This window comes from Eleutherodactylus coqui, chromosome 3 (assembly GCF_035609145.1).
Source record: "Eleutherodactylus coqui strain aEleCoq1 chromosome 3, aEleCoq1.hap1, whole genome shotgun sequence".
NCBI classification, from domain to species: domain Eukaryota; kingdom Metazoa; phylum Chordata; class Amphibia; order Anura; family Eleutherodactylidae; genus Eleutherodactylus; species Eleutherodactylus coqui.
In genome coordinates, this window is record NC_089839.1 from 313484476 (window position 1) to 313510322 (window position 25847).

At 47.9% G+C, this 25847-nt stretch overlaps 1 protein-coding gene across 7 annotated transcripts in view; it reads left to right on the top strand.

Moving 5' to 3' along the window:
* The window catches only part of ST3GAL3 (ST3 beta-galactoside alpha-2,3-sialyltransferase 3), a 277669-nt gene that overhangs the window by 112482 nt on the left and 139340 nt on the right, over positions 1-25847 (top strand). For 4 of the 7 annotated variants that reach the window (XM_066597939.1, XM_066597938.1, XM_066597940.1 and 1 more), the window contains one exon: positions 20648-20773. The exons of the other annotated variants lie outside the window; for them this stretch is intronic. In XM_066597939.1, the coding sequence (XP_066454036.1) occupies positions 20648-20773 (126 nt within the window). The remainder of the gene's footprint in view (positions 1-20647; positions 20774-25847) is intronic. 7 annotated transcript variants of the gene reach the window in all.

The following is a 25847-nucleotide window of genomic DNA, read 5'->3' on the forward strand; positions in this document are numbered from 1 at the left end:
CCACTCCTGCACTTCTACTTCTCCTGCTAGATCCACTCCTGGACTTCTACTTCTCCTGCTGGATCCACCCCTGGACTTGTACTTCTCCCTCCTGCTGGATCCACTCCTGGACTTCTACTTCTCCCTCCTGCTGGATCCACTCCTGGACTTCTTCGTCTCCTGCTGTATCCACTCCTGGACTTCTACTTCTCCCTCCTGCTGGATCCACTCCTGGACTTCTACTTCTTCCTCCTGCTGTATCCACCCCTGGACTTCTACTTCTTTCTCCTGTTGAATCCACTCCTAGACTTCTACTTCTCCATCCCACTGGATCCACTTCTGGACTTCTACTTCTTCCTCCTGCTGGATCCACTCCTGGACTTATACTTCTTCCTCCTGCTGGATCCACTCCTGGACTTCTATTTCTTCCTCCTGTTGGATCAACTCTTGGACTTCTGCTTCTCCCTTATGCTGGATCCACTCCTGAACTTTTGGTTCTTTCTCCTGCTGGATCCACTCCTGGACTTCTACTTCTCCTGCTGGATCCACTCCTGGACTTCTACTTCTCCTGCTGGATCCACTCCTGGACTTCTTCGTCTCCTGCTGGATCCACTCCTGGACTTCTACTTCTCCCTCCTGCTGGATCCACTCCTGGACTTCTACTTCTTCCTCCTGCTGGATCCACTCCTGGACTTCTACTTCTTTCTCCTGTTGAATCCACTCCTAGACTTCTACTTCTCCATCCCACTGGATCCACTTCTGGACTTCTACGTCTTCCTTCGCTGGATCCACTCCTGGACTTCTACTTCTCCCTCTATCGCTGGATCCACTCCTGGACTTCTAGTTCTCCCTCTCGCTGGATCCACTCCTGGACTTTTACTTCTTCCTCCTGCTGGATCCACTCCTGGACTTTTACTTCTCCCTCCTACTGGATCCACTCCTGGACTTCTTTGTCTCCTGCTGGATCCATTCCTGGACTTCTAGTTCTTCCTCCTGCTGGATCCACTCCTGCACTTCTACTTCTCCTGCTAGATCCACTCCTGGACTTCTACTTCTCCTGCTGGATCCACCCCTGGACTTGTACTTCTCCCTCCTGCTGGATCCACTCCTGGACTTCTACTTCTCCCTCCTGCTGGATCCACTCCTGGACTTCTACTTCTTCCTCCTGCTGTATCCACCCCTGGACTTCTACTTCTTTCTCCTGTTGAATCCACTCCTAGACTTCTACTTCTCCATCCCACTGGATCCACTTCTGGACTTATACTTCTTCCTCCTGCTGGATCCACTCCTGGACTTTTACTTCTTCCTCCTGCTGGATCCACTCCTGGACTTCTATTTCTTCCTCCTGTTGGATCAACTCTTGGACTTCTGCTTCTCCCTTATGCTGGATCCACTCCTGAACTTTTGGTTCTTTCTCCTGCTGGATCCACTCCTGGACTTCTACTTCTCCTGCTGGATCCACTCCTGGACTTCTACTTCTCCTGCTGGATCCACTCCTGGACTTCTTCGTCTCCTGCTGGATCCACTCCTGGACTTCTACTTCTCCCTCCTGCTGGATCCACTCCTGGACTTCTACTTCTTCCTCCTGCTGGATCCACTCCTGGACTTCTACGTCTTCCTCCTGCTGGATCCACTCCTGGACTTCTACTTCGCCCTCTTGCTGGCTCCATTTCTGGACTTCTATTTCTTCCTTCTGCTGGATCCACACCTGGACTTCTAGTTCTCCTGCTGGATCCACTCCTGAACTTCTACTTCTTCCTCCTGCTGGATCCACTACTGTACTTCCAGTTCTCCCACCTACTTGATCCACTCCTGAACTTCTACTTCTTCCTCCTGCTGGATCCACTACTGTACTTCCAGTTCTCCCACCTACTTGATCCACTCCTGGACTTCTAGTTCTCTCTCCTACTAGATCCATTTCTGGACTTATAGTACTCCCTCCTGCTGGAGACACCCATGGATGGACTTCTGCTTCTACCCCCTGCTGGATCCACTTCTGGATTTCTAGTTCACTTTCCTGCTGGAGCCATTTCTGGACTTCTACTTCTACCTCCTGCCAGAGCTACTTCTGGCTTCGGCTCAAAAAAACTGCATTAAAAACTGCATGTGCATTTTCAAAAAAATGCTGTATATGAATCCCTCCTTAGTACTCTTGATCTACTATTAATTGCTGGGCTGCAGACGAACTTGCAGACTGAATCCGGCAATCATTGAATAATCACTAGCCTTGGTGGCAGCGGCTCGCACCAATATAACAGCCCTCACAATAGCTATGTCCTCATAAAATGTTATAGTTCCCCCTTCAAACATTTCGAATCCAATTTGTATCCTGGTTTTCCTAGGGGGCTTACTCTTTTTCTGCTGTTATACAACAGTGCTATCTGCTGGCTAAAGCCAGTACTGCATGAGGTGACACATTGGATAGGCTCCGACAGCAGAGAGGCTGGCAATATAGAGTAAGAGAACCCCGACGGACATCTTCCAACATCGGAGCTGTACAGCCTTAAATCATAATGTATTCAGACGTCAGACAGTGGATTGGAAAGGGTTAAATTAACGAATACTAATAGAGGATGAAGTAACACAGAAATGAACCCTTCAGGAGTCTCCCAAGTTTACTACAAGTCTGATGTCAACACAAAGTTCCAAGTTATGTTGTTCCACTTTAAATAGCTCACAACAAAATGAAAGGCGTTTGTCCCATCATCCGTCTCATCATTTTCTGGTGGGGTTGAGATACAATGGCTTCCTATGAGTTAACCCCGACCCCACTAGTGCGGAGCATACGGTAACACGGAGGTCAGGGTTCCTTGTCCACTTGTCTTCCAACATGCTGGATGTTTGTCTCTCTGATGCTCCCCTGTCTTCAGCCCTTTGCATTTCCAGCTTTTGCTGTATTCCCCGGCTCTCGCCCTTCGAGGCTCAAACCCTTTCTTGCTTCTGAAGTCATCGGCATTGCTGCGTCCTTGAGGGCTCTAATAGTCTTGTAGCATGTGGGACATTTGGGGATGTTCTGCCATCAGCTTCATTTGCTCTGTTCGAGCTTTTCTTTTGCTGCAATATTTCATTTTTCAGACTCCTGTAATAACTTCCGGCCGTTCCGGACTCGTTGCTATGGACAGAGGTCATGCTGTACTGAATGGCACCCGACTCGTGGGCCCTAGAGCTGGAATGGCAGCATGGGGGGACTTTTAGATGTCAGTTTCTATATAATCTTCTCCAAGCTCCCATCCCCCACCAAAAGTCATCCCCAGGGGTCCCAGAAGCAGAGATCTGGGTTACTGTTTACAGGGTGCTTGCATTAAAGGGGGTTCTTTGGTTAGCCAGCAACATTCTCCCTATTGCACCCACTGTGCTAAAATAAGTAAAGGAGCAGTACTTACCTGTCCTCTGCCCAGGGATCTAGCGCCATCCAGAAGCAGTACTTACCCGTCCTCTGAGCAGGGATCTAGCGCCATCCAGAAGCAGTACTTACCCATCCTCTGAGCAGGGATCTAGCGCTGTCCAGGAGCAGTACTTACCCGTCCTCTGCGTGGGGATCTAGCGCTGTCCAGGAGCAGTACTTACCAATCCTCTGCACGGGGATCTAGCGCCGTCCAGGAGCAGTACTTACCCGTCCTCTGTGCGGGGATCTAGCGCCGTCCTCCTGGTCTTTGTTGTATCAATTGAAATGCCTGGAAGTCACTTGACCGCTGCAGTGAATCAGAGGCTGCGTTGTCAGGAGTTCGGAACAGTCACGCTGCAGTCTCTGATTGGCTGCAGAGGTCACCTGACTTCTGCGAATACAGACCTGGAGGACCATGGGGCTGCAGCAACGGATCCCGCGCAGAGGACGGGTAAGTACTGCTCCTTACGTTCTTTTAGCACAGTGGGCTATAGGGAGAATGTTGTCTGGTAGCCTGACTACCCCTGTAAGGCTAGGACTACATGGTGCCACACAAGACAAACTGTACGGGATTTGCCTCCAATCACTGTTGCTCATCCGTTTTAGAGCTGTGAATTAGCTATTAAAAATACACAAAATTGAAAAATGGCGCAAGCGAATCGTATGTGATGTACATCGTAGCTTACGGTAGAAAAGTCACATGCAACTTGCGACCAAAAATACAGTAGGCTTGGATTTTTTGCGAAAGTCCTATTGCAGGAGGCCGCAGGTCACAACAACATGGCAGTCATTACATGTGCTGTTACAGTGTGACATTACAATCTTCATTGTATGTGACCCGCTGGCCGTGCAGCAGACACTCCACTCACCCAGCCTGCAGATACGGTGGCAGCAGCGCAGTATATGTGACTGCTGACAGCTTCCCCTGGTGTGTGCATACACCATCCTGCATGCAGCACAGCCTCCTGCGGCTTTGAAAGGCCCAGTATGACTTATCTGTTGTGGCTTTGTCGGGATTTGCTCTGCTTTTTCTCCACTGACTCATTGCAGAAAAAAAGTCATTAAAAATCCGAAGCAGAACGGTGATTTTCCGTAAATTTATAATTCTTAGAACAGTTCATAAAACTGCAGACACTGACTGAAAAAAAAATAGCCTGTGCTTACCTGTGACGTCTGCTGCCCGGAAGTGTGAAAATACATTAAAGAGGTTGTCTAGGGTTAGAAAAACATGGCTGCTTTCTTCCAAACCTGGCGCCACCCTTCTCTGTGGGTTGTGTCTGGTATTGCAGCTCATCTCCCATTCACTTTAATGGAGTTGCACTGCAATACTACACACAACCCTAAGGACATGTGTGGCGCTGTCAATCTTGGTGGACAGAACCCTTCCTGGTCTTTGGACCACGTCAGGTGCCATCTGATTCCAACATACAATGAATTTGTTTGGGTGGGGAATCTATTTTCCTGCTTCTATTTTGGGGCAAGAAAACACAAACCCGGCCTGAACCCGAACGCTGGAGGGAAGCCTAAAATGAAACATTTCTCTCTTCATCTGCTGTATACCAATTTTGGTTGAGGAACCCCTATAATGTGAAGGATCATATACCATTTGGGGTCTCCACCCCAAAACACTCTGAAAGTCTCAGATCAAGTAGCGCAGCACGCGGGGCTATTTCATTAGGGGTAATGCAGGGCGGCATATTACAAGTTGGACCCCATTATAGTCTATAGAGTCCAATGGAGCCTTCAGTGCTGATGTGAACTCGGCCTTATACATGCCTGACAAGATATCATCAGTGGGGTCCACGAGCAGAAACGACTATCGATCCCCACTGCTCCTCTGCTATATGTGCTCCTTTGACTTTTGGTTTGGAAATCAAAAGGACTTTTCCATATGTGCACTTTAGATTGATGTCGGGTTAATGTAGCTATTGGGGAGAAATTGTATTTGGCCTCGGTCTCTCTGCCATGCATAGTGGCCCCCACCCCGATAATGGCGCCGTTCCTTGTGCTAGGGATGGATTTCTGTTAAAGGGGTTGTCCAAGATAAAAAAGAATGCTCCAAAGGGGTTCCCCAATGTGGGAACCTAATAAAGAGGTGATACCGCCACCCGCTGCCAGCTCCAACATCATCTTTACAGGCTGCAAAAACGTCTCCAAACGAGCTGCTGCAGCTAATGACTGCTATCATCGTAGCTGCAACAGCAGCTGACAGCGTATTACACCCGGATGGCAGCACAGCAGGGACCTAAAGCGGCAGCGGGGGCGAGCAGGGAGAGGTGAGTATAAATGTATTATGTTTCCACACTGCGGGACCCCTTTGAAAAATAGTTTTTTTTAAATCTCAGACTACACCTTAAATCAATAGATTGAAAAAAAGCTGGTGAAATGGCGCGCTGCTAAGAGGCAAAGTAGAATTGGTTAAGCCTGCAAGTGTGGGACCAGCTTCTCATGTATTATGTTAAAACCAGCAAATAAATGCGTTTCAAGGTGCAGGACCTCTTCATTAGTGCAGCTGGGATACCGGATGGCCAGGGCAGGCAGCCAGGCTTGGCTGTCAGAGAATGTAGGCAGCGCGGCAGAGGAATGGAGTCCGGGTAGAGTCAGCTGGAGTGCTTCCTGCCTCAGCTGTCCTGTATCCCAGCTGTATCAATGAAGAGGTCCTGTACTTTCGTTTTATTTGCTGGTTTTAACATAATAAATGAGAAGTTAGTAACAAATTTGTAGGCTTGCCGCTTCTGCTTTGTCTCTTGGAAGGTTGTGCCATTCTACTAGCTTTTCGTTTACTCCCTCTGTGTCATATCACACCAGCTTCCAGCAAGTCGGGGGTCTGGTTGGGCAGCACCTCCGCACCCTCTTCAACAGCCCTACTTTTATCACATAGGCACCCTCACATCCATTGGGGTTTGCTCCTCTCATTTTCCCTACAATCACTTCTGTTCATCGGTGACCTTTGTACTGCTTTGTGGGTAGAATGACTTTGCCGTTACATGTAGGCGACGGCTCATTTCCTGCCGCGTACGTAATACATGATGGTCATAACACAACCCTTTGTCATCACCACCTATGTGCGCGACAGCGTTCCCTAGTATGGCGCGAGACACACGGAGCGCTGCCAGCGGTGAGAGTTTATTAAAGGTATGGAAGAGAAAAGTGAATGCAGCTGTTTTTGGAGACTGAACAACCAAATGTTGATTTTTTTATTTACCGCTGTGGAAAATAGAAGGTTTGATCAGTTCCTGGAGGCAACGAGGACCTATTTATGTGCAGCAGTAAACAAGGGGGAGACGTCACAATCACATTAGGAGCTGGGTTCTAGGTGCGGCCAAGATGGATTTGGAAGATGTGTGGATGGATGACAGGCGCTCATTGTGTGCTGGGGCCGGTGGGGATTCCATCCCGCGGGTGTATATAGTGTATGACGGATGCATTCTGACCTCGGCTGTGGTAGTTCAGGTTGTTGCAGCTCGTCTGTCTTTTGTATCTCTTCATTGGGAATGTTCTACCGTTCTTAAACTCACAACAGTTCAGCCTAGAACTAAGTGGATCTTTGCTACAGTCTCACTATCAGAAGCTTATCATTCCTATGTAGTACATAGAAACCATGAAGACAGAGGTGCAACTTAAAGCTTCGGGGCCCCAATTCAAAATCTGTAACAGGGCTCCCCAACTATAAAGCTTCATTCCTATACTTATATGGGGAAGAGAGACCTAATGGGCCCCCTAAGGTTCGAGGCCCCAGGTGTAACTGCATCTCCCTTATTTGCATATTACCCAGAGGAGCATGAATGGCCTTATAAGTCTCCTCACTCACTCACCTTCTGGGTGCTCTCCCTACAGAGAAAAGATAGCGCTCCTGACCCACATTGCTAGTCAGAAACCTACTGCACACTGATGAGGGGCAAACACCCCAAAACAGCTGTCTGTGTATGGATTTCGGCTTGGCTTTCAATTCCCAGTCATTGTTACAAGGCTTGTATAAAGAGTCTAACTTTGGCTTGCAGGAATGCTGCCTTCCAATAGGTGGTGCTGCAGAGGTATTGTTCAATTTCCCTTATTTGCATATTACTCAGAGGAGCATGAATGGCCTTCTAAGTCTCCTCACTCAGATTTCAGACCTTTCAATTTAGGTGAAATCTCCATCTTACACAGAGATGCTGCAAAAGCCGTCGGTGGATTTATGGGCGATTCTTCTGCTGTGTCTGGACACGGAGCAGTACAGTTTTCGATGTAGATTTTTTTGCCACAACCAGGAGGTGATTCTCAAGTATGAAGAAGTGATATAATGGAAAGACGTTTACGTTTCTACTCATTGATTGTATCCATCCCTCATTTTGTGCAAAAACTTATACCAAAAACTGCACAAACTTGTAGACATCTGGGCTAATGGTGATGCGCCCTGCTGCAAAATCCATATTTGGCCCATATCCTAGGGTGGGTTGCACCAATCATGATGTTTTCCCGCTTCAGGTAAACTGTGATCAGCTATTGAACTTGGTTGCAGCAATACTTTACGATCTAAGATTACTGAAACTAAGTCCAGCTGATCTGCAATCAAAGGTTTAACCTAGCAGAAATGCATCACACACGGTGATTGGTGACTGGTCAGGTGATCTTCCCAGCATTCATAGCGGTGGAAAAGCATTTCCACTACCAGCAGTAAATGTGGGTGTAATTTCAACACCCAGAAAAGCCTATCAGTCTAGTCCGCCATCTTGGAATTCAGCTGCTAAACTAAGTTCAACTAGTTTGACCCACCAAAATTGGGGGATCAACTTGATCTGAGATTTGAACCCCGATCACGGGCTAAACTGTGTTAGTGCAGTGTCTTTATACTTGATCCGCAATCACTTCTTGTTGATCTCCAATCAAAACTTTGGTGCAAGCGGCCTCTAGACATTTAGAACTGAGGCTAATGATTGCATAAAAACAGATGAGGACCGAGCCTAAGGGTGTGGCCCCAGGTAGTCGTCACCACATGGCTGCTGTGCGGTTGCATTGCAGCCAAGAACCCCGTTGGCGCTGCTAATCCGTGCGACTTGCTAACAAAGTCACTAGCTGTTCATTGATTTAGGAAAACAGCCATTATCAACTAAGTGCTAGTTTTATGCCACATCATTGGTGCAACCCAACCTTGTGCCATCCGCTAAATGGGACTGTATCCTTGGGCCCTAGACACACAGGGGCGTTGCATATTTCTGCTGGCCAGAAAACGCATGAACGAGAAAAAGTCGCAACGAAGTTGCAGCTAAAACTCGCATTTCCATTCACACTGGGTGCATAAATCTTAGAAAATACTTTTAATAGTTCCATAGAGCCGGCTGACCTGTTGCAGCAGCCCTAGCTGCTGCTAAACTCCCTCCCATTCCCTTTGCCAGCAGCTCCCATAGAAGCCAATTGGAGCTGCCAGTTGATCGCAGCCAAAAAATAGGACAAGACCTATCTTTTCCGGCCGCATCCAAACATTGTCGGAGAGTGTCGATTGACACTTTTGTGAAGGGAGTTTTGGTGGCGTGTAGGGGGTGGAAGCCAGACTGGAGGGGGTCAAAGAGTGAGTTATCAGAGAGAAAGCGTGTGAGGCAGGAGTAGACCGGGCGTTCTAGTATTTGGAGATGGAGGGGAGGTCGGAGACGGGTTGATAGTTTGCAGCAGTCGGGTCAAGGGTCAGTTTCTTTAGCAGTGGGGATATGATAGCATGTTTAAGTGAGGAGGGAAAGGTGCCAGTGGTTAGGGAGAGGTTGAAGATGGTCGTCCGGTGGGGAGAGGGATCGGAGGAGGTGTGAGGGAAGAGGGTCGCTAGTGCAGGTGGTGGGGCGAGCAGAGGAGAGCAGCCTGGAGATTTCTTCCTCTGTCCTTGGTTCTAGTATAGATAGTGAGTGAGTGATGGATGCAGTGCTGGAGAGATCTCGGTTGGGGCTAGCCGTGCAGTTGATGCTTTTGCTCTGATATTATAATCTATTACTTATATCAACGTTACAATCACACAGAGAAAGTTCATTTCCGACAACTATATATATATATACAAACTCATTGTCAGTAGCATCACTCTCCTAGAAGTTGTTACTAGGGAAGGGTTGTTACTGACAGTGAGTGTATATGTGTATATAATAATAATAATCTTTATTTGTATAGCGCCAACATATTCCGCAGCGCTTATATATATATATATATGAGGTGTGATCAAAAAGTATCCAACCTTAATTATTTTTTGTATAAGGTTAGGGCGGCGTGGGGTTTGGTGCACGTATTTATAGACCCTAATAGGCATGCTTGGATTTTTCTTTTGCTGCCTGCAGAAGCGATGCCCTTACCTATAGCGCAGGTGTCTTGGTATTTTTAGCTTGTTTAGCGATAAAAACAATACAAAGAAAATCAAGATTAAAATAAATCAAAAATTGAAAAAAAATGAAGATTTTAGCTGCCAAATCTCCCAGCCCTGATTGCAGTATGGCCTGAAAGGGTTATTCATAAAAGCTGATAAAGTGCTGCGAAAGTACAAGTGATGCCAAAATCTGCACCGTCTCTGATCACTTTTGTAGGTCAATATGGGAGCCACTATTATATATTTAACACTAATGTGGCTCTGATGCTAGTACCAGGCTCTAGTCATGCTATGGCATCCCTGATGCCACCACTGTACAATAGTATCTAGAGCTGCCAACAGCCGGAGAGCCACAGGAGATTCCTGAGCCGCCGGATGGGGAGTACTGCAGGCACAGTGAGCCGGGTTACATCATCATGATATGTCATGGCACCCCCCCCCCCCCCGCCTCATTGTTCTCCCAGTGGTACATATACCACTTTATCACTCACAGTGCCATGCTCTATAAGCTTAGTGCATGTGGTCACGGTCCGCCATTACTCTCCGGACAGCCTCTGTCTCGTCTAGGACTTTCCTCATGACTATGACATCTCTTGGAGAACAAGAATGTACAGCGGAGGATTGTTGGAATGGTTATGATTAGTTCCAGTCACACAACAGTTTATAAGAGGTTTTACTGTCCCTGACTGTATACTGGCCCAGCGCAGCTCTGGGAAGATTAGCTCATCAGAGGAGCTGATTAGATTGCGCACAGCTACTGACTAAATAGGGTCTATGAAGTGTAGCTAAAGACAACCCCATCTGATTTGGGATGGTCAGTACAGTTGCAAGAAAGAGTAAGTGAACGCTTTGGATTTCCACATTGATTATTAATAAAATGTGGTCTGATTGTATCGAAGTCACAACCAGAAACAAACACAACGTTTTGACTTTTCCAACAGTTAACTGGCAAAAAGTGTCTAATTAAGAAGATAAGATAGGCAGTGTAGGTCGCACAAGTGCTTGGCCCATTAATTAGAGGCATACAACGCCTGGTTACTGACTAATCTGTTCGTCTCAAGAAAGATTGGTTGTTATGAATCGTTCCTCAATGCACACAACTTACAGAAGTCTTCAGAGAATGTGTTATAGAAATGCACAGAGCTAGAAAAGGCTACAAAATCCGAAGACCTGGGTGTCAATCAATCCCTGTTTATAATCTACAGATAGAGAACATTCAGAACTGTTCTACTCGCCAGGAGCATCCTATTATATCACTCCAATAGCACAACAGACGATCTTGAAAGAGCTGAGAAAGATCCTGAGAGGAACAGTGGAGGACCTACAGAAAAGTCTACTTATAGCACAAACTTCTGTCCATGTGTCCACTATTAGAGAAACACTGACCACAAATGGTGATTGTGGCAGGACACCAAAAAGGAAACCACTGCTTGCCAGTAATACATTTAGGCCCGTCTCATGTCTATCCAAAATTACCTGGATATCCCACAATGCTTCTAGAAAAGGTTTTGTGGATGGAAGAGACAAAAGTGGAACTTTATACCACAAATGTACAATGTTGAGGCAGCTTATTGAAGGAGCATCATGGACCAAAACCCAATCCAGCTCTGAAAATGGTGGAGGGGACATCATGGTTTGGAGATGCTTTGCTCCTTGGGGTCTATACACTGTGATCTTTGGAAGAACAATGAATTCTAAGGTGGATCAGAACATTTTACAAAGGAATGTAAGGTCGCCATCCAGGACCTCAAGCTAAAAAGACGTTGGGTGATGCAACAGATAGTGACCCAAAGCACAGAGGTAATCAACTAAAGAAAGGTGGAAAAAGAAGTTTTGTGTTTTGGAATGGCCGAGTCAGAGTCCTGCCCGTAACTCTATGAAGATGCTGTGGCATAGCCTGAGGAGGGCGACGCACGCAACGCATCGCAGGAACACTTGTGAACTGAAACACATTTGCAGGAAAGAACGGTCCAAGATGCCTCCTTAACATTGTGTAAATCTTATTTGCAGTTACAGGAAACGCATGGGAGGTGAATGCTGCCAAAATGGGATCTACAGTTTCTTAAAGCCAAGGTTTTCACTTACTTTTTCTCCCTGCATCGTGGCACCGACACTACAAGTGGACCAAGTAGGCCTTAGAGCACCCATCCACTAAGCAGGAGGAGTCCAGGCCAGCCAGTCCAGTTCCCTCTTCACCCCTTCATGTGACTGGTGGGTGTAGACTTTAGTTGGCTGAGCGCCTACCGATCAGTTTGTCCTTCCTGCTGTCTTCGGTACCTGACTGTGAAAATAGTCAAAATCAGACCAGATGACCCCCGAAGACAGAAGCAGATTTCTTCTATACTTGTTTATGTGTCGATCTTTATTTTCTCCTTGCATATTATCCACCACTACCAAAATCAATCATAAATGGTCCAAAAAGTTCACGTCTCTTTGGTGCCCATGTGGGACACTGTGAGGTACTAGAGTATTCTGAGGACTAGATGGAGTAATTTGCACTTGACCTTCAAATGCCGATGCAAATACCTTATCCTCCAGGAAAGCTTTACAACTGGCCCATGTTACTGAGGCAGTGAAGTAGGAGTACGGAAGCAGTGGGCCGGGGCCTCGCCGTACCCAGGAAATGAACCTGAAACTAGGAATTTCTGAATTGTTCTAGTGACATGAGTGCACATGTCAATAATTATTTCCCATACAGCCCGGAGGAGCCAGCGTGACACGCATCGTTTCTAATCCCTGACAGTTAAAGAGATTGTATCAAGATTGCAAGTTATTGCCTATCCACAGGATGTCCATGGGATAGGGGTAACGTGTTGATCGTTGGGGGTATCATTAGAGAGACCCCCAACGATCAACAAGTTATCCCCTATCCTATAGATATCCTGTGGGTAGGGAATAACTTACAATCTTGGTACAACCCAGAATGTTCTGCCTGTCACTGTGGGGGTCACTTCCTGCAATGACTGCAGTATGAAGGGAGCATTGGCCAAGCATGTGCGGTCAGCACTCCATTCATTTCAATCGGGCTTTTAGAAATACCTGAATGGGTGCAGCTGTGGTACCCCTGCAGTCCCATTTAAAGTGAATGCAGTGCTTGTGTGACTAGTGCTCCATTCAATCTCCTCCTCACTTCTGGGGGTGCAGTAACTCCGCAGTGAAGAGGACAGGGGATACAGGACAAGTTAGCCTCTGTCCTATGAATTTCCTGTGGATAGGGGATAACTTTCATTCTTGGTACAACCCCTTCAACAATCCCATTGATGCAGATTTGGGGGATATAAAGAGGTTCTCTTAATTGTTAGAAGTGACTCTTCAGAATAAGCTGTTCACGAAGTATTCCCCTGCTGGGACCCCCAGTGATCAGCTTCAATCTATGGAGAAACCTGAAAGTAAGTGTTCAATTTCCCTGCAGTGCCCCCTCAGCGAAAAGGAAGCATTATATAGTGTCCACTTGAAATCAATGAGTTGTCTGTAAAGCAGGATAAGAAATGTCCTGCACTTCATTGTGTAAATGATGAGAACATTCTAATTAGCTGAGGAGTATTTGACACCCCATCATCCTCGTACCGGTCCCGGGTTTCTCCCCTCCAAAGAAAGTTTATTTTTCATTGCCTTCTGCCAGCTGCTAACACTAATGAACTATGAGAGGCCATCCAGAAGAGCCAATTCAGCGGGTGTGACTAATGAAGTAGTACAGCCCGTATGAATCTTACATGTCACTCATATACAGTCTTTGTCGAAACACTCCGTCCCCAGAAGAAGTTGTCGTTTCACTGCAAAACCCCTCATGCAGTTCCATCTCAGGTAGATCTGCAAATGATTAGAGTTCTGGCATTATTAGATGAATGGTTGCGATTAAAGAGATTTCACCCCGCATTAATGCACAGGGGCGCATTATTGGAATGTGAGAAGCTGGATGGTCGTAGCGATGAATTGTCCCCCACCGGCCATTCTGACCAGACTGTTAGGAGGCGTTGGGATCAGGGGATGGGGGCACACAAGGTGACCGGGCTCAGGACCCCCTACAGACCACCAGTAGAGAGGAGCGGCTGACCAGACTGTTAGGGGGTGTTGGGACTCGTAAATGGGGGCACACAAGGTGACCGGGCTCAGGACCCCCGATAGACCACCAGTAGAGAGGAGCGTCTGACCAGACTGTTAGGAGGTGTTGGGACCAGTGGATGTGTGAGGGCACACAAGGTGACTGGGCTCAGGACGCCCCCTACAGACCACCAGTAGAGAGGAGCATCTAACCAGACTGTTAGGAGGTGTTGGGACCAGTGGACAGGGACACACAAGGTGACTGGGCTCAGGACGCCCCCTACAGACCACCAGTAGAGAGGAGCATCTGACCAGACTGTTAGGAGGTGTTGGGACCAGTGGATGAGGGCACACAAGGTGACCGGGCTCAGGACCCCCTACAGACCACCAGTAGAGAGGAGCATGTGACCAGACTGTTAGGAGGTGTTGGGAACAGTGGATGTGTGAGGGCACACAAGGTGACCGGACTCAGGATGCCCCCTACAGACCACCAGTAGAGAGGAGCGTCTTATTGTCTGACAAGCACCAGCAGCTCCAACTGTTCCGTTGTTCACCATCCAGAGACGGGGCGTCATCGTTACACCCCTGTGTCTGTCAGAACCATTTCCAGGCGCTTGGCTGAAGGACATTGGGTCTCACAGCCCCCAGTACATGTACGGCCTGTGATACCCACCGTCATCTTTATGTGCAGTGGTGTCGTGAAGGTTAAAACTGGATGCTACGGAGGGGAACCGGGTTGTCTTCAGCAATAAATCCAGGTTTAGTTTGGGCGCTGGCCACCGTATTCGTGTCTGGAGACCTTGGGGTGAGCGCCCAAATCCTGCTCCCACTGCTAGTCTGGGGGGCATCGCATAGGACACTCTGTCGCCCATAGTAGTGGTACGAGGGACAATGACAGCTCAGCGATATGTTCAGGACATCCTGCAGCCACATGTGTTCCTCTCATGGTGGCTTCCAAGAGGCAGCAGGATAATGCTCGGCCGCAAACACAAGGGGTCACAGGAGCCCCCACAACATTGTCACACTTCTGTGGCCGCCCGTTCACCAGATTTATCGCCAGTGGAACATGTATGGGGCCATCACATTTCGCAGCCCAACAGGGTACTTGAGCCTCCATGCCCACCTGTATCACATCTAGTATCCAAGCTATTGGTGAAACAACAGGGTACTAGAGCCTCCATGCCCGCCCGTATCACATCTTATATCCAAGCTAGAGGCGGTACAACAGGGTACTAGAGCTCCACTACAAGGGGTCGGTTCTCCACAATAGATGATGCTTTTGCTCTGATATTGGTATCACTTACTGGTATCAACGTTACAATCACAGAGAAAGTTTTGTTCCACTTGGACTATTTTTTTTACAAAGTGTAAATATACTCAGACGAGATCTCGCTGGTGATAATTCTCAGACGAAGGATCACTTTTCTGTAATATAACCCCGGTCTGATACGTGGCGGCTGATTCTATTGCTACAAGAGTAACTTCTCTGTAGTTTGAACTTGTTTGCATCATGTTATCTTAATAGGAGATCTGACAATGGAGGTTGGAAAAACCGGATCCAGTGAGTTCCTGCAGCAGGGCATGAGGGGTTAACCTCAGTACGATGAACCGGATCTTTCCCTATAGAAGTTGAAGGTTTTTGGTCTCTATATGACAAGAGAGAAAGTTCCAGAAGCTCCCTGACTTTGCTGGAAAAGTTATACCCAGGCTCTCTACAGAACAGTCTATGACAAGCACTGTAACACTGAGTGACCACTTTATTAAAGACCCCATCTAGCAGCGTGTTGAATCTTCTTTGTCTTCTTTGGAATCACACCAATTCTTTATGGTGTCCATCAGAGGAGCCAGGATTCACCAAGACCCCCCCCCCCCCCTCACCATTGCTCCTTCTCCACCAGCCTGACCGGAAGGGGTCATCAATTCATGCTGCTTGCGCCTAATTCTGACCTCCCATCAGCAACAGAAATCTGGCTCCATCTGACCAGGAGATGTTTTCCCGCTGCTCAGTGATACAAGTTTTGCACTCTTTTGCCCGCTGGAGTCTTTCTGTTTGTCTTAGACACAACGGCGCTGGAACTGGTCGCCCGCTGTTATACCATCCGTGCGGAGGAACGGCGAGTTGTGCGTTCGGACACGTTAGTTGGAGCTCCAGCGTTGTATTCAGCTGACTGTGCAGCCTGTTGGTCAGAACGATTCCTGACATCCTCCTCCGACCCCTCTCAGTGATGACTTGTTGATGTAATGGGATACCCCTCTTATTTTTAGTTAGGATGTATATGTTACCTCCATTAGATTTTTTGGGAAATTGTTGGTTCAAGTTCCATGTCTAGGCTTTAGTGGCCAAGTGAGAACATATTCTCTATCTAACCCAGTCTGTGTTGTGTGTTCGTGATCGGTTGCAGCGGGTCCCGTGGGGCGTACAGACATTGGGCCCTTATACACTTCTTATTTGTGAGAGCTGTGCAGTACTAGAAGCATTCTTGCCAGCAGTAGCCTGGTAGCCCCCACCGCCTGGCACATACGTTGTCTACAGATCCCTGATTCCAGATGTAAACCTGTAGTTGCCGTGTAATTAGGTCCCGGCGCCTGCCTCCCTCATGAGCCATCCATTGGATCCCAGTTGTGATCCCTACCGTGAGTTGCCTCCTGGGTCGGAGACTACTCCATGCCTTGTTGAGTAAAACCAAGAGTTCGAAGCGTTGGACCTGTGAGCCCTGATTCTTCATCCACCATGCCAGAGGTTTCTTTATTTAATGTAACGTGCCACCCGTGCGACTAGCCCAATTTTTCCCAGTACGGCTTGGAGACAAGTGCCCTCTCCACTGCACGCCAGTCCCCTGCAGGCCATCTATTGAAAGACGTGCCTGGGGCCCCTCTACTACCCCCAGGAGCCCCTACATTTCCATTCACGTTTCCATTCCTTCTCGCTGGATGATTCTCCTCGATTGCGCCATTCTCGGTATACTCTCCACACCGTTACACGAGAACCCCTCCCCCACGGTTGGCGGTGAGACCCCACTAGTCTAGCACCGATGACTGGACTCGTTGGAAATCACTCCGATCGCTGGATTCTCCCATCTAATGTGGATTCACACGGAAACTGATCCACGGAAAACTTGTCACATGATTTTATGCTCCGGGGTCACGGGGAGAATTACCGTACAGGGGGCGCCAATCATGAGAGGGCCGGGGCTCTAATAAAGGGTTCATTCAGTGTTTTTGCACAATCCTGTATGGAGCATACACTTCATTCCCTCCTCTTGCAATATGCCACCATGTTCAGCAGGATGGATGAAAGACGGGTAGCCGCTGTTCCTAAAAATTTGTTGTTGGCACCTAATTTTTTGGGTAGTTTTCTAATGCTGTCCAAAGACATCAGAGTGTTTCTAGTTGAGCAAAATGATCTTGTGCAGAATATCCGGCACTTAGAGGAGGATATAACGTCCGTTACCGCTCTGCCCCAGTAGCTGCTGCCGATTGTATCCGTTACCGCTCTGCCCCAGTAGCTGCTGCCGATGGATCCGTTACCGCTCTGCCCCAATAGCTGCTGCCGATTGTATCCGTTACTGCTCTGCCCCAGAAGCTGCTGCCGATTGTATCCGTTACCGCTCTGCCCCAGTAGCTGCTGCCGATGGATCCGTTACCGCTCTGCCCCAGTAGCTGCTGCTGATTGTATCCGTTACTGCTCTGCCCCAGTAGCTGCTGCCGATGGATCCGTTACCGCTCCGCCCCAGTAGCTGCTGCTGATTGTATCCGTTACCGCTCTGCCCCAGTAGCTGCTGCTGATTGTATCAGTTACCGCTCTGCCCCAGTAGCTGCTGCCGATGGATCCGTTACAGCTCTGCCCCAGTAGCTGCTGCCGATGGATCCGTTACCGCTCTGCCCCAGTAGCTGCTGCCAATTGTATCTGTTACCGCTCTGCCCCAGTAGCTGCTGCTGATTGTATCCGTTACCGCTCTGCCCCAGTAGCTGCTGCCGATTGTATCGGTTACCGCTCTGCCCCAGTAGCTGCTGCCGATTGTATCCGTTACCGCTCTGCCCCAGTAGCTGCTGCCAATTGTATCTGTTACCGCTCTGCCCCAGTAGCTGCTGCCGATTGTATCGGTTACCACTCTGCCCCAGTAGCTGCTGCTGATTGTATCTGTTACCGCTCTGCCCCAGTAGCTGCTGCTGATTGTATCTGTTACCGCTCTGCCCCAGTAGCTGCTGCCGATTGTATCTGTTACCGCTCTGCCCTAGTAGCTGTTGCCGATTGTATCCGTTACCGCTCTGCCCCAGTAGCTGCTGCCGATTGTATCCGTTACCGCTCTGCCCCATTAGCTGCTGCCGATTGTATCTGTTACTGCTCTGCCCCAGTAGCTGCTGCTGATTGTATCCGTTACCGCTCTGCCCCAGTAGCTGCTGCCGATTGTATCCATTACCGCTCTGCCCCAGTAGCTGCTGCCGATGGATCCGTTACCGCTCTGCCCCAGTAGCTGCTGCTGATTGTATCTGTTACCGCTCTGCCCTAGTAGCTGCTGCCGATTGTATGCGTTACCGCTCTGCCCCAGTAGCTGCTGCCGATGGATCTGTTACCGCTCTGCCCCAGTAGCTGCTGCCGATTGTATCCGTTACCGCTCTGCCCCAGTAGCTGCTGCCGATTGTATCCGTTACCGCTCTGCCCCAGTAGCTGCTGCCGATGGATCCGTTACCGCTCTGCCCCAGTAGCTGCTGCTGATTGTATCTGTTACCGCTCTGCCCTAGTAGCTGCTGCCGATTGTATCCGTTACCGCTCTGCCCCAGTAGCTGCTGCCGATGGATCTGTTACCGCTCTGCCCCAGTAGCTGCTGCCGATTGTATCCGTTACCGCTCTGCCCCAGTAGCTGCTGCTGATTGTATCCGTTACCGCTCTGCCCCGGTAGCTGCTGCCGATGGATCCGTTACCGCTCTGCCCCAGTAGCTGCTGCTGATTGTATCGGTTACCGCTCTGCCCCAGTAGCTGCTGCCGATGGATCTGTCTTTCCAAGTTCTACTTTATTACGATGTAAAATGTCTGATTTCTCGCTCGCTCTTCCTGCTGCGCAATTTTCTGTATTTGATTTTTTTTTTTATGCTGTTTTCTTTCTTATGCAATTTCCAGTTTTCAAAAAGGTGAAGATAAAGTAACTAAAGAAGTCCAGTAGTAGGGAGCAGTCTAGTGGTAGGGAGCAGTCTAGTGGTAGGGAGCAGTCCAGTGGTAGGGAGCAGTCCAGTGGTAGGGAGCAGTCCAGTGGTAGGGAGCAGTCCAGTGGTAGGGAGCAGTCTAGTGGTAGGGAGCAGTCTAGTAGTAGGGAGTCCACAGCTCTCCAGAAGGATCATTTTCATAGTAATTAGTACTTCAAATTTTGTTGGAATTTCACTTTATCTCCTCCCATACGGGGCCCAGGGGGCCCCCAATCTGTGGGTTTGGCCATGAAACCACTTTGCCAGTAAGGCCGCCCTCACACATGCAGGATCCGCTGCAGCATTTACATTACAAGCCATGTGGAGGGGATCTAAGAACTCTTCACATGGGGCAGATATTTTCAGCAATCAATTTGCAGCGTTTCTGTAAAACTCTGCGGATCCTGAATGCAGAATCTCTACTTATGCTGTGGAATCGCGCTGCAGAATTCAACACGTCAAATGCAAGGGTTAAGTCTGCAGCCGCTCCGCGAGTAAAACCGTGATGAATCCACCGCAAAATGATTGCAGAATGTTGTACATCGGTGGGAGAAGGCGGCCTAAAGGGTCGATGATCAGAGTTAGGACTAGTCTAGTATCAGCACTTCATGTCCAGCTTTATGAAATGGGAGACAGTATAAGCCCTCTGCAGCGCCACCTACTGGAATGTACATTCCCTATAAGTTAATGCCCAACTTTCCAGGGGCTCATTCACACAGGCGGATATATGCCCCGTATTGGGCGTGTAATACGGAGTGCTGAATGCCCATTGAAGTATTCAGACCTGCGTGTCGTATTTTGGTCCGTATTACGTATTGAAGTCAGTGGGATTGCATACACAGCGAGCGTGCACGGCACGTGCGGAATGGCTGCACACTTATCATGAACTCAATGTGACCTACTCGGGTTTTTTCTTACACTCATAAATACGTGATAATGCTCGCAAAAAACACGCAAGAAGGTTGAAGACACGCATTGAATCTGCAGAGTTTCAGGCTATGAATCCGCAGCACATTCACGGACTGATACTAAATACGCCTGTGTGAATGAGCCCCAACAGCCCTTCATACAACGCCTGTTAGAAGGTTGCACACTGACTGTATAGGGAAGCTGGCTCCAATAGATGGCGCTGCAGAGGCATTATACCATCTCCAATTTGCATATCAAATTTCCCAGAGGAGCACTGCATGCAAGACTGTCTCCATAAGGAGCAACAGTACCCGCCCGAGCTAAGCCCAACTTAGGTACTCATCTGTGAGTTTCTAGAGTTAGGGCGGTTTCAGACGTTCCAATGCATAACTACGCTTGCTGCCATGGAGCGTAGCTGTGTATGAACTGTTTTTTCCCCCTTTTCAGGCTTATCAAACTCCTCGCCATAGCGCAGGAGTTTGAAAAAAAACGCGGGAAGATAGGTCCTGCCCATCTGTCCCGCACGCAGTATTCACGCCTGAGAGAAGAGCCAGTGAACACGAAACCATTGAACTCATAACAGGACTAAGACACCTTCCTCAGCCCTTAGAAGTCAGTCATGGGAAGCGTTAGCACCACGGGAAGGAAGCTGCTATCATCCTGCCTATAAGTGAATGCTACGCCAAAGAAATGCTTCCGCTTGTAAGAGCGAAACGTTGCTGCCCCATCCCCTCTCAGGCTCCGCAGGCACATCTACCTCTGCTTGCTTTCTTACGCTGCCCTTTCCAGCCTGGTTACTGCATTACTGAGGGAAAGATTTCCTTGTTAAACAGGACGGAGAGAGAGGAAAGCTGGGATCTCGACTCTTCCCGCTGCGACCCCAGCGCACATTGTACCGGACAGAACCGCGCCCAAAGAGTCCAAAGACCCGGGGGTCGTTCCAGAATCATCACTAATAAGTAGGTGCTTGAGGTCATTATTCAATGAGTTTTTTATCCTGTCCTACTAATGACTAAAGGCTGATGTAGACACAACGAGAGTCACTCAAAATTTGCTCAAAAGAATCTTTTGAGCGCTTCTCGTTCTGTCTAAATGCAGGGACATCGCGCAGTTTTCATGCACGAGTCGTTGATCGCTGTATTCTAGCTTGCCAGAATTCAGCGATCAGCTGTTATCAGCCGGCTGCACTGATAAGATTCTCTCTGCCTGTGTCCTGCTGTGAATTTACAGTAGGGCACAGGCTGTAAGCGCAGAGAACACTACAGCTGTTCTGTGTGAGCAAACAGCTGTAGCGTTCTGTGAGAGATAGCGACTGTGTCCCGCTGCGCCTGCATAGCTGTATAGTAGCTAATCAGCTACCATAAAGTATGCAAAGATGATCGCTCAAAACTGTCACTCAGACTGTCATTTGAGCGCTCATCTGTCAGTGTAAATGGGGTCTAAGTGAGCTTTACTCTGTGTGAACCGTATCTGACGATATTTAAAGCTTGCGTTGATATTTTGTAACGAGGCTCATACAACGTGGCGGTTCTATCATCCCCCATCCTGGATACAGCAGAGGGTTTGTGCCAAGACAGAACCTTCCCACCAAAGATAAGTAATGTATGTACACAGTGACTCCAGCAGCAGAATAGTGAGTGCAGCTCTGGAGAGAAGCAATGTCATGTGTTCACAGAAGTACAAAAACTGATTTGTCTATGTAGATAGGAATATGTTCACATTTCTGTCAGAGACTCCATTCAGCTAAATATCCTGGATGAAGTAACGTAGCATGCTGCACATTTTCATCTGGGATGATGCCGGAGGGGTGTATAGAAGCCAGACGGACCTCATGGTAATCTGTTGGATGTGTTTGGCGCTGTTTTATTTTTATCGTAAGGTGGACCCAGCGCACCGTGTTCCTGTTTTGGTGTTTCAGCAGGATAACAGACTTCCTGAAGCTACTTTCATAAAGTCAATTGCAATTTTGCTGCGAGAAAATCTTGGCAAAAATGCGTCTTTTTTTCCTGTGATTTCTGGAAGAATATGTCAAGTGGGGACCACAAGGCTCTGTCCTGGGCCCAGTGTTGGTCAACATGTCTATAAATGATCTGGAGGAGGGAATTGATGGGAAATTAATCAAATTTGCAGACGACATAAAGCTAGGAGGGATAGCTAACACTAGGGAAGAGAGAGGGAGTATTCAAAAAGATCTAGAAAAGCTTGAATAGTGGGCGGCAACTAACAGAATGGTGTTTAACAAGGAGAAATGCAAAGTCCTACATCTGGGCAAGAAAAATGAAGAAAGCACATCCAGAATGGGAGGAATTGGGCTAAGCAGCAGCACATGTGAAAAAGGCTTGGGTATACTAATAGATCATAGACTGAACATGAGTCAACAATGTGATGCAGCAGCCAACAAGGCAAACACAACTCTGGGATGTATTAAGAGAAGTATAGAGTCTAGATCCCGTGAGGTCATTATCCCCTCTACTCTTCCTTAGTCAGACCTCATCTGGAATAAGCCAAAAAAGAAATATGGGCCCACCTCACCAGCAGTGTATCTCATACCTCATAGCTGTTGACAAAGGCTACTGTAGCCGAAACGCGTTCAGCGTGGGCCTGTGAGCTGTATGCTTTTTATTTAATAAAGAATGAAATTTTTTTTAACGGTAGCAGCTCCTCTCCACTTCTTTTTTTTTTTTCCTCATCTGGAATACTGGGTCTAGTTCTGGGCACCCCACTTTAAAAAAGACATAGGCAAACTGGAGCAAGTTCAGAGAAGAGTTACCAAGATGGTGAGCGGTCTGCAAATCATATCCTATGATTTGGGGGCGGATGGTAGTACGGAAGAGCAGGGGGAGCAGGCAGTCAGCTGGGTGTCAGATAGAAGGAGGCGTAGAGGGAATAGATCCAGGGAGGCTGGTCCTGAACTGGCACAACCCAACATGTCTGCAACGTTGGCAGATGAGGGCGATGCCATTACAGAGCCAGCACCGCTGCAGCACGACATGCCCTCTGAACGCCAGGGGGATGACTGCTCCAGTGAGACGGGGACGGGGAGAGCAGGGCAGGCTAGACAGGTTCTAGTGGTGGGGGACTCAATTATTAGGGGGACAGAGAGGGCAATCTGCCATAAAGACCGGGATCGTCGAACGGTGTGTTGTCTTCCTGGCGCTCGAGTTCGACACATCGCGGATCGGATTGACAGATTACTGGGAGGGGCTGGTGAGGATCCAGCGGTCATGGTGCACGTTGGCACCAATGAACGAGTTAGAGGTCAATGGAGGGCCCTCAAAAATGATTTCAGGGACCTAGGGTCCAAGCTCAGGGCGCGGACCTCCAGGGTAGTTTTCTCGGAAATACTACCTGTACCTAAAGCCACACAAGAAAGGCAGCAGGATCTTAGGGAGGTAAACATGTGGCTCCGGAGTTGGTGTAAGAAGGAGGGATTTGGGTTCCTGGAGAACTGGGCTGACTTTGCTGTCGGCTACAGGCTCTACCGTAGGGACGGGCTGCATCTAAATGGGGAGGGTGCAGCTGTGCTGAGGGAGAAGATGGCTAGAAGGCTGGAGGAGTGTTTAAACTAGGGACTGGGGGGGAGGGTAAAATGAGAAATAGTGGGGTAGCCAGTGTAACTATAGATTCGGGTCCAAGCAAAGGGAATGAGGGTCGAGCTGGGGGTGGGGGATAGTACAGTTAGAATGGATAGATCAGACATAAGTACGAATAGAAACAAAACAAATTTAAAAAACAAAAAAAATGATATAAATTGTATGACCACGAATGCAAGGAGTCTGATTGGTAAAGTGGACGAGCTTGAAGCGAGAATGACTGATGAAAACTATGATATAGTCGGAATTACGGAAACATGGCTTGATGATAAGTGCGATTGGGCGGTGAACTTGCAGGGGTACAATCTCTTCAGAAGAGACCGAAGGAACCAGAAAGGGGGAGGGGTATGTCTGTACGTCAAATCGAACTTGAAGCCGAGGCTACGGGAGGATATAGGGGTAGGAGACGAACAGGTGGAATCTCTGTGGGTTGAAATACAGGGAGGAAAAAATAACAAAATCCTGATAGGGGTCTTCTATAGACCACCAAAAGCAACAGAAGAAACTGAAAACTTACTACTAAGGCAGATAGAAGAGGTGTCAAACTGCAATGAAGTAATTATCATGGGGGACTTTAATTATCCAGATATAACATGGGAGAAGGAAACCTGCAAATCTCACAGGGGTGACAAATTCTTGAGAGTAATTAAAGACAATTACCTGAACCAACTAGAGGGAGGGCCATTCTGGACCTAGTACTAACTAACAAACCGGAACGTATAAAGGGGGTGCAGGTTGAGGGGCACTTGGGGAACAGCGACCACAATATAATCAACTTCCAGCTGTCAATCAATAGGAAGCCTTATCAGGGAGAGACAAAGAAACTAAACTTTAGTAAAGCAAAATTTGATGAGCTTAGAACTACTATCGGTAACATTAATTGGGACAACATCCTCAAAAATATCAGTACGGAGGAAAAATGGGAAAAGTTCAAAAGGATCCTAATCGCCTCATGTGAGCAGTTCATTCCCTTTAAAAATAAAAGGAACTCAACTAAAAGGAAACCAATGTGGCTCGACAAGACGGTAAGAGGGGCAATAAACGAAAAGAAGAAAGCGTTCAAACTACTAAAGCAAGAAGGCAGCGAAGAAGCGCTAAAATCGTACAGGGATAAAAACAAAATATGCAAAGATAAGATCAAAACGGCCAAGGAGGAAGCAGAAAGACGGATCGCCAAAGAGAGCAAAAACAACCCGAAGCTATTTTTCAACTACATTAACAGCAAAAGGATTTGCAGGGAGAGCACTGGCCCTTTAATAAATAATGCAGGAGAAATCATTGATGATGACGAAGGGAAAGCAAATCTACTAAACAGTTTCTTCTCAAGTGTATTCACAAAAGAAAAGGAAATGCCACACGAGATACAGGGGAATAAAACGAATCCCTCACAAAACATCTCATACCTAACGCAGGAGGAGGTGCGGAAGCGTCTAAAGAAAACTAAAATTGATAAATCGCCGGGCCCAGATGGATTACACCCAAGGATACTAAGGGAACTAAGCGACGAGATAGCTAGGCCGCTATACCTAATATTTCTAGACACTATCAAGACCGGAGTAGTACCATTGGATTGGCGCATTGCCAACGTGGTTCCAATTTACAAAAAAGGGAGCAAAAGTGAGCCTGGTAACTACAGGCCAGTAAGTCTCACTTCAGTAACGGGAAAAATTTTCGAGGGGATTCTGAGAGACGCCATCGATGAGCACCTCAAGGAAAACAAGGGAATAACTCCTCACCAGCATGGATTCATGAAGGGTCGCTCATGTCAGACAAATCTGATCAGTTTCTACGATGAAGTAAGCTCTAAGCTGGACCAGGGAGAATCTATTGATCTTGTATATCTGGACTTCTCTAAAGCCTTTGACACCGTGCCACATAATAGGCTAATATACAAAATGAGGCAGCTCGGACTGGGCGAAAACGTGTGTAAGTGGGTAGAAAATTGGCTCAATGATAGAAAGCAGAGGGTGGTAATAAATGGTTCGTACTCTGATTGGACCACAGTCGCTAGTGGGGTGCCACAGGGTTCAGTATTAGGCCCCACTCTGTTCAACATATTTATCAATGACCTGGTAGAGGGGCTGCACAGCAAAATATCAATATTTGCAGATGACACAAAATTATACAATATAATTAATACAACGGAGGACAATGTGCGGCTACAAACGGACCTAGATAAGCCGGGGGCTTGGGGGGGGGGAATGGGAAATGAAGTTCAATGTTGAAAAATGTAAGACTATGCACATGGGCAGGAGGAACGGATGTCACAAATATTCACTTATTGGGGTACCACTAGGGAAAAGTGATATGGAAAAGGATCTGGGGGTATTAGTGGATAATAGACTAAACTGGAGTAACCAATGCCAGTCAGCTGCTGCAAAGGCAAATAAAGTCTTGGGGTGCATTAAAAGAGGTATAGGGGCGAAGGATGAGAACATTA